Here is a 9,669-nt window from a genome sequence, read left to right as displayed (position 1 = left end):
GCTTCTCATTGCATAGAAGTACATACAGATACAACATGAAGGGAAAGCAGAAACATGCATGTTAGTTTCTTGCACAGAAGAAAATATAAAAACTTTCTTTAGTAAAGGATTTCAAAAATTCAGGAATCCATGCTTTACATGCGTACCTTGATTCTTTTAATATTAGAATATTTTTAATACACAATTATTAGGAAACATGTTAGAAGGAGATGGGCATTCAGAGGATTTCAGAAACCATATTTTTTTTCTGTTTAAAGATATGTAGACCTGGGCATCATGCTTTCAATAGCAAGATGGTATTTAGCTTCTCCAGAACTGATTCTGAAAGAACACATGAAGATTCGGCAATGCTTGACAAGGTGCCCTTCTGAAGCACAACATGTATTACAGTTGTGCTTTTTTAAGTTCGTTTTTCATAATTTTCCATTAATCACTGCTGAAATCCAATTTTTGTAAAGAGAGATTTGTGTATAGATTGTTGGAGACTCTGGTTCACAATGGACACTACCCCAGCTCGCAAGACCAACAAGCTTATAGCGGCCATCAATCTTGCATATAAGAGGTTCCCCCAAGTCTTGCTGTAAACAGAAGGAGGGACAAAATGAATAGGATGCAAAATAGTAAGCATTTTCAACCACAATACATATCTTAAAATCAACCCATCATTCTGTAGCGCATTCTCTAGCAGGGTTGTCAAACTCAAGGCCCAGGGGCCAGATCCAGCCCATGGGATGCTGAAATCTGCCCCATGGGGCCGCCTTGGGAACAGCAAAGGACCAGCCTGCAGTACCTCTGCCAGCGAAAACGGAGCTCCGTTTTTGCTGGCAGATGGTTGCAGGAGGTCGTCGCAGCTGAAAATGGAGTCGGAAACCATGGATGAAATCCAGCAGGTTCTGAGAGGTTCTGGAGAACTGGTAGTGGAAATTTTGAGCAGTTCGGAAAACTGGCAAATACCACCTCTGGATGGCCCCAGAGTGGGGTGGGAATGGAGATTTTGCAATATCCTTCCCCCAGGAGTGGGGAGAGAATGGGGATTTTGCAGTATCCTTCTCCTGGAGTGGGGTGGGAATGGAGATTTTGCAGTATCCTTCTTCTGCCACGCCCACCAAGCCACACCCACAGAACCGGTAGTAAAAAAATGTGGATTTCACCACTGTCAGGAGCCTGTTTTCACTGGCAGAGCACTCAGGCCACCATAGGAGCCCCTGACACAAGTGACGTCGAGCTGGCCATGCCCACTCTGGTCATACCTACACTGGCCCCCCGAGGTCAACTACAACCCTGAAGTGGCTCTCAATGATATTGTTCTGTCCTCCTTCGCCTCTGTCCGAGTGATGGTTTAATAAGCCAGCACTATCAGCTCTGGCAGCAAAATAGCAAGCATCTGCCAAGTGTCTCTGTTATCTCCCTCGACGCCGATGAGTCACCCAGGAACAAACTTCAGCTCTTAGTTAATCAGTTGATTTGCCTGCTACAAAGAGGCACAGCAGTTCTTGCTGCCTTTATATCCTGTGGGGTGTGGCTCCATGACTCAGCACTTCCTAGGCCTGCCCCACTCCTGCTTCTGTTGTTCCCTTCTCTCCTGCCTATGAAACCTGGGATTGAGCCAAGCCTGATTGCTGTCAGCTGGGTCAGGCTTGGCCTGGGGGGGGAAGAGTCAGGGGACGGAGGCCTCGTTATCTCTTCCACCTGGCCTGCCTCTGGCTCCTGGAGTTGAGCCAGGGAAGCCAGTGCTCCCAAGGTAAGTCCTGACGGCCCTTCCCCCTCACTTTCCAAGTCACTTTCTGGCAGGGGGCCCGACTCCAAGTCACTTTCTGGCAGGAGGCCCTGCTCGGGGGGGCACAGACACAACAGATATTGAGTTTAACACCCCTGTTCTATAGGATTATAGATTATCTATGGCACAAGAAATGCAATAATCAATGATATCCTCCCGATATTTTAACTGCAGCTTTCTTTATCGCTGCTGATAGTTACCATCCAAAACATCTGGAAGGCAACAGATCATCTATTTCTGATTTATGGCTTCATATTTTCAACACCCATCTGAAGTTCTTGCACCATTTGGGGGCAATGATTCAAAATAAGCAGGACCATATCATATCCATAGGCAATGTTGTTTGGTTTTGGAGAAGCACATTCTGTATCCTTCCTTCTTCAAAATGGCAGGGAATTGCTCCACTGACTCTCTGCAGCTGCAATGCTGTTTTGTGGCAGTGCAGCCAGGAAGCTTTCTGGTGTCAAATACAGTCTTGGGATCACATTGCCCATCTTTTTAATGGATAATCTTACTGATCACATTAGAAATTTCAGTATGATTGACGCCTCTTCAGTTAACTGGTCCCAAATGCAAGATTTACACTTCTCCCGTTTAATGACACACACCCCTTACGTACAGCACATGAAGTTGTCCCCGTAGCACTTCCACATATATTAGTGTTTTTAATGGCTTCACCCCAGTATCTGGTACAGGCCTCTTTTGCGAGGAGTGATATTTGTGTTTGGTGCAGCCTTCTGGAAAACCAACCCTCTAGATGGAAAACAAGCAATACCAGACAAATATTATTTGATACATGCAACTGTGGAAAAAGAGTTATTAAGTTGTTTTTATCAAATAGCTCCCGACAGCCCAGGTATAACTTTCTGCCAGTGAAAATAAGAATATGAATCACCAAGCCAAAAAAAAAAAAAGATTCTAAATGCATGTTCAAAGAAAATAATCCTTACAGAAGGCTTAGATGAACACATTTCTATACACACTCTTCCCGTGTTTTATTTTGTGAGGTTATTTAGGAGTTGGGGAGGGGAGTCCCTTGTTTTTTTTTTCTACTGAGAAGTTATTCCCCTGGGAAGCACCTGTTCAGAACAGTAGATGGAATTTTAAAAAGGAGTAGATGGATAACTAACCATCCTTTCTTCTTTCCTCTCTGACCTCCTCTTTTTCTCTCTGTAATTTAGCTCTCTCCCAAATAACAAGTTACAGAGAAAAAAGATCTTTCTCTTGCTGATGGCCTGAAATGATCCCTTACACAATCCTTGATTTGTGATGTGCCGGCTTCACATCCCGGTGCTTTATAGCATCAAAATGAGATCTACAATGCTCAAGGTGTTCCAGCCGATGTAGTAGAAAAAAATGTAAGTTTTTCTTGAGGGACAAAAGAACTTCGTTTAAGAGCTGGGACCTAGTTCTCCAGAGAAAACTCTGATGCTGGGGAAAATGGCAGGAAAGAGAACAAAAAGATAAGTAGTAGTTGAAAGGTAGATGGGCTCAGTTCAGGGGTGGATTCTACTTACCTTTACTACCGGTTCACATCGTGCCTATGCACATTCTTCTGCGCAGAAGAGTTTTGCTGACGTTTGGGTCAGTGGGCGGAGCCTCCCACCAGTTTTACTACCGGTTCTATAGAACTGGTCCAAACCCACCACTGGCTCAGTTATAGTGGCGATGGGGGTGCCATTGGAAGAGCTGAAGGACAAAGGCTAGCATCCAGTGTTGGTTTCTACTGGTTCTACCCGGTTCAGGTGAACCAGTAGTGGCGGGTGGCTCCGCCCACCCACCCGGACATCATCACGGATGCTCTGCGCAGCGCAGAAGCGTATACGCAGTCATGGCGCATGTGCCCACATTTGTGAACGGGAGCAAAGGTAAGTGAAACCCACTAATATTAGGGTCAGATTAGAGTGGACACAGTGGCACAGGGCATGGAGGAGGAGGAGGAGGAGGGACAAGGAGAATTAAAAACACAGTACAGAAAGGAACAGAATGGACATGTAGGAATCCCGAATCCCAGCTTCCCATACTGCAGTATTTTGTTTTAACTCTCATTTGTGGCAGTGCAAAGCCATTTTTCATAAATGTGTACTTTCAGAAATACAGCATTGGGTACCAATCACCCTCACCTGTTATGTTCCATCCTGCGGTCAAGCACTTGGCATCAGTGGCTATTTTCTCCTCCTGTTCCGGCAGACAGATAAGTCCTATGGTGTCTCCTTAAAAAAAAAAAAGAGGAAATAAAGCATAACTGGGTTATGGTATATTCTAGGAAATCTTAAAATCGATACCTTCCCTTCAAAGTAGCCCAGATTAAGAAACAGTTGCAGCCGGGATTCCAAGAAAGCTCTTTACTGATGTAAATTAAAACAACAAAGTCTTGAGAGCTTGTCCCAATTCCTCTTTGTCTCATCTTAAATTAATAACATCAAGCCAGGGTTATTTTGAGCTATGGTGGTGTAGTGGTTAGAATGCAGTATTGCAGGCTAATTCTGCCGACTGCCAGCAATTCAATTCTCACCGGCTCAAGGTTGATTCATCCTTCCGAAGTCAGTAAAATGAAGACCCAGATTGTTGGGGACAATATGCTGACTTTCTAAACCGCTTAGAAGGCTGTAAAGCACTGTGAAGCAGTATATAAGCCTAAGTGCTATTGATATTGCTATTTTGAATTTTTTTTCCCCATGCTTTCCTCTTTCTGGGGCCCATGTAATCTTTTCTGACATTCCCCAACATTTCATTCTTCTTTTGCTTTCCTCCAAATTTTCTAAATTCCTTTATACTGTTGGATCACAATCATAGGAGGAGATATTCTCCAATTTATGCAGATAGCAATAGATTCACACATGACAAATACTGGACTACTTCAATCTGATAGGATGAATCAGCTGCAAAACAGCATTTGTATGGCCTAGAGAGCCCTTTCTTGTCCATTTACACACAAGGCTTTTTTACAGAACTCAGTTCACGGAAAGTACAAATCAATGGAGCTCAATATGACTATTTTAGTACTTTTGACAAGCCATTGTTACAAGAGCTTTGGCTTGCTTTCTGGCCCATAAAGTTTCTTTAATCTAGCAACTCTGGTTCAACTGCTTTTCAGTTCAAACTTCTTTGCATTGACATTGTAGATAAAGGTCTTGAACCAAGAAAGTTATTCCCCCCGTTATAGTACCTGTCTGAATGGGGATCTCCAGTTCTAACAGACTAATGTCATTGCTGGGTGGCAAATTGCTGAAGTTGGCATGAAAGTAGACAGCTTTTACTGAGATCTGAGTGCCAGGAAGCAGGTTAGTGATCCCTACGACAGCTTTGTCCATTTGAGTGCTAAAAGAACAACGTTCCAAGTTCACCATATGCACAATTTAATCACGGCAAATAGCATGTTTCTTTTTTTTTTTTTTTTGCAAAGAGCAATGTTGCACATTATCTACACACTGAGACCTGGATCCAACTCCAGAAACTCACAACCCCAACTCCCTCTTTTTGATATGAAGACAATCTTGAGCCCCTGGAAGAGAGTAAGATGTAAATTTGACAAAATTAAGGAATAATACAGCCTTTTGATACTCTTGAGGGATTCTACAATATATTGTAATTAGCAGATTTGTGTGGTTAGTTTACAAAATCAATAATAATTGGAACATCTATGGCTGGAGTAAAAATATATTGACTATATGGTGTAAAGAAAACTTATCCAATGTGCACTTCATGGATCTGTGCACTGGGAGTTGCTGAATTACAATTCCTAATATGAACTATACGGACGAATACGGGGAACTGTAGTTTAGCAACACCAGGAACACCTGCTATATAGGAATACTGTATCTACTATATTGCATTTCAATTTGCTACTCAAAATGTTTGTCTATCGATGTATATATCAGAGGATAGTAAAAAATTATAGGAGAAGCAATTTGCATAAAGTCGATCCATTTAAGAAAAATGTATATCTGAATAATATATATAAAAGTATATATGAACTACATGTAGTCCTAGACTTACAACCCCTCATTTAGCGACTGTTCAAAGTTATGGCCGCTCCCCCGGCAATCACATGATTGCATTTTGGATATTCAGCAACTGCCCTGAATTTACAGAGTTTCAAATGTCCCATAGTCACGTGACCAAGGATTTATGACATTTTTGCTGGAAATCAGTTTTCATCCAAAAACAAACCAATAAACCAGGGGTGAAATGCTCCCGGTTCTGACCGGATCGCATGATCCGGTAGTGATCATGGCTGGAGGTTCAGCAATTCGGTAGCAATGGAGAACTGCCCGGGTGTCATTACTTCAAGGTTTTAATCAGGAAGTAATGTGTTCTGCACATGTGCAGGTTTTGTGCATGCACAGAAGGCGACTGCGCACACATGTGATGTGTGCATGACATGTAATTTGCGGCATGTGCACTTCCAAACTGGTAAGGAAGGTAAGTGGATTTCACCCCTGCAGTAAACAATGGGTTCACTTAACAACTGTGGCATTTGCTTAATAAGAGTGATGTTCTCTTAAAGATTTCTGCAAAAAAAGGTCATAAAATCAGACAGAGTCATGTGATGATTCACTTAACGGCCTTCATGTCTTACAATCATAATTTAGTACTCAATTATGATTTTAAGTCAAGTTCTACCTGTACAATGAACTTCTTACAAAAAAATGCAAAGTGCTGCATTGATGCAAGAAACATAATGTTAGAAAATTAAAATTCAGCGAAGTCCTCTTTTTTTTTTGCATATTTTGGACCCCTAGCAACCTATATCAAATTTTCCAATCCAAGGATGATTCCCATGAAATATACTTTGGTTTCATTCTGAGAATGCAACAAACGTCTCTCAGACAGGGGTTGTATCCTAGGCGGGGATACAATCTTTTGAGAAATAATCCCAGTATATTTGCTTACCTTACATTACAATGTCCAGCAGTCAGAACCCAAGTTTTCTCAATCAAAATTCCTACACAAAAGTGTTCGTTTTCAAACTGTAGGCTCACAAGCCATGGCCAAGATGCTGGAGATGCTAGATTGCCACTAAACAGTTCTAATTTGCTCTGTCCTTCCAGTGAGGTGTTTGTGGGAATTGCCTCAATGGAAAATAGATCTTCCGCTGGAATTCCACATTTCCCTAGTGCCAGAAGAAAAGTCCACTATTAATTGTGTACTATACATTCTAGCATCCAAGTGATTCCATAAACTTGTGTAAAACTTGCAACACCTTTACTATGTCTGCTTTAAGCCCCTTTCCAACTACCATCTTTTTTTCAACATTAAGCATTAAATTGGCTGAGAGAAGCGGCAAATAAGTAGAATTATTCTGAATAACTTCCCATTCAGACATGTATTGAGAAATAATTGCTGTTTTATTCCCAACGTATCACCTCCACGTTAATTAACACCATGTATGCCTGACCAAATTTGGATGACTATTATTTACTTTCTTCAGTAGCGATTTGTTTATCAAGCGAATCTGCAAGAAGAGAAACAGGTATCAGCTAAAAGTTTACGTTATTATTGTTAGGCTGTTAATATTATTGGTCACTCCTATTTTGGCAAAGTATTTCACTTAACAGCAAGGGTGGCCTTCAAAAATTTTAGCAAGGAGTTTTCTGGCTGATTGCTGGATGGGTGTGACCTTGGTGGGTGTGGCCTAGTCAGCCTCCCGCACCACAACTGGTGGGCAGGGTTTGCCTTCCCTGGGCTCTGGAGTCTTTCCTCAAGCCTCTGGGAGGGCGAAAATGGGCTCCCCAGGCTCCAGAGGCTTCCGGTAGGCCCATTTTTCACCCTCCCCGAGCCTCTGTGCACACTCTGCACTTACCTGCATCCAAAACAGGCCGTGTGGGGACTCCTGGAAGGGGCAGAGGGTGGGGCAGGGCCATCCAGGAGTGGGATTTAGGAGTTCTCCGAACTGCACAGAATCTTAGCTGGAGGATCTCCTGAACCCCTGCGAACCCCCAGCAGCCCATCCCTGCTTAACAGTAATTACCGCCAACACCTGCCAGTTAAATTAAAGTTAAAATTTTAAAAATATCACCAAAGCCACCGTTGCTGTTTTCATATGAAAACATGGAAATGTTTAAAAGCTCAACATATCAGGAATGTCTGCAGGAGAAATTCAAAAAGTCAAGATGGCAGCCATACCATGCAAATGAAGGCCTGAAGGCCTGCAATTCTGTTATGTCTAGTCAAGCAGCCAATCTCTGAGACTTTACCAAAATAAAGTATATTTATGCGATCAATCAAAGAGAGCCTGTTTGATGTAGTGGTTAAGGCACCAGGCTACTGTAAAAACCAGGTGATTGTAAGTTTTAATCCCATTTTAGGCATGAAGCCATTTGGGTGATCTTGGGCCAGTCCCTGTCCCTCAGCCCTAGGAAGAAGGCAACGGCAAACCACATCTAGAAACACTGCCAAAAAAAACCTACACAGATTAGTCCAGGCAGCTGCCAGGAGTCAAGACTGACTCGAAGGTATCAAAACAAACAAACAAACAAAAAACACCTCCACACAGACCATCAAAATAAGTGTACAGTAATTTATTGCTCAATTTTTCCCAAGACGTCTCTTTATAGGAGGCCACTTGGCCAGAAATCTATAGACATATGCACACCGCAAAGACTTCTAAATGCGCTTTCAAAACATGTCTCTTCCAGTTCGATTGTTCCAATGCTGGATTTTTGTTTTATTTGTAAAACAGACTGAGTTTTCTGATGTATCATAAAAGGTGACCCATAAACTTTCTAAATGAATAGGAGAAAAAAATACCATAATCGGAAGGTCGGTCGGGAAGCCTACAGTCTAGGAAAAACACACACACACACACACACACACACACCCCTCCAACTTAAAATTATTACATGGACTGTTGAGTTCTATGATCCCATTCTTGCTTCTCGGAACCGATCCTTGATTCGTCTCTCCAAAACTGATCTTGAAGCCCTTGGCCCCAACCGAGCCATCTGTTCTGAAATGCACTGTCAAGTAGCTGCTGCTCGAAAACAGTTGAAGGTTCCTTTTGTGGCCACACAGTGTTCCTGTAAAACCATAAGACAAAGAAGATGGCATGCCAAAAGGTTTCAATGGACCATATGGTTGGGGAAGAGCCAGAAAAGACAGGGTGCATTGTTGCTGCCTACCTGAGCCATCTCCCCGTCTTATGATTTATCCAACTATTTATTTTCAAGATTTATTTTCTGCCTTTCCTGCAGGAACTCCAGATGGCATAGAATAGATAGTGCTTATCTTCCAAGTACTTAAGTACTGAGAAGCAACCCTGTGAGATGGATTGGGCTAAGAGACTGTAATTGCTCAATATCCCACAATAAGCTGCCAGGAGAGAGGGTGGACTTCAACCCTGGACATTTCATAAATCAGCCTCTTAGCTGCTCACCAGACACCTGGTCAATGTTACTATCCTCAAAATGCTCATCAGAGCAACTCCAACTCTTGTGATGAATGCCCTGATCACATAATTATAACCTGTGCTTTCTCTGCTTGTCCCAACAAGAGGACATCAAAATAAGCCTTGAGTCATCTCCCTGCCTGCCCTTGTCACACTGCATTGGTCATATTGAAAAAAATAAAAAGTGGTATTAGTCTGAATGAGGCTTGACCCCTTAGTGTTGGAACTCATTTTTTTTTATTACTGGTTCTGTGGGTGTGGCATGGCTTGGTGGGCATGGCTTGGTGGGCGTGGCAGGGGAAAAATCTCTGCAAAAGAGATCTCCATTCCCACCCCATTCCAGGGGAAGGATGCTACAAAATCCCCATTCCCCCACTCCAGGGGAAGGATGCTGCAAAATCTCCATTCTCACCCCACTCTGGGGCCAGCCAGAGGTGGGTATTTGCCGGTTTTCCGAACTACTCAAAATTTCCGCTACCGGTTCTCCAGAACCTGCCAGAAC

General features: G+C 42.8%; 1 protein-coding gene across 1 annotated transcript in view; it reads right to left on the bottom strand.

Moving 5' to 3' along the window:
- Positions 1 to 281: 281 nt before the first annotated feature.
- Positions 282 to 9,669, bottom strand: part of OVCH1 (ovochymase 1) — a 73,190-nt gene continuing 63,802 nt past the window's right edge. Inside the window, exons 27-32 of the mRNA XM_058191684.1 lie at positions 8,623 to 8,799; positions 6,674 to 6,893; positions 4,947 to 5,098; positions 3,901 to 3,990; positions 2,397 to 2,530; positions 282 to 578 (exon numbers count right to left, since the gene is read on the bottom strand). Coding sequence (XP_058047667.1) covers positions 414 to 578; positions 2,397 to 2,530; positions 3,901 to 3,990; positions 4,947 to 5,098; positions 6,674 to 6,893; positions 8,623 to 8,799 — 938 coding nt within the window. The 3' untranslated portion in view covers positions 282 to 413. The remainder of the gene's footprint in view (positions 579 to 2,396; positions 2,531 to 3,900; positions 3,991 to 4,946; positions 5,099 to 6,673; positions 6,894 to 8,622; positions 8,800 to 9,669) is intronic.

This window comes from Ahaetulla prasina, chromosome 7, assembly GCF_028640845.1.
Source record: "Ahaetulla prasina isolate Xishuangbanna chromosome 7, ASM2864084v1, whole genome shotgun sequence".
Lineage (NCBI taxonomy): Eukaryota > Metazoa > Chordata > Lepidosauria > Squamata > Colubridae > Ahaetulla > Ahaetulla prasina.
The sequence above is the reverse complement of the archived record's forward strand: the minus strand, read 5'-3'. Positions and strand labels throughout refer to the sequence as shown.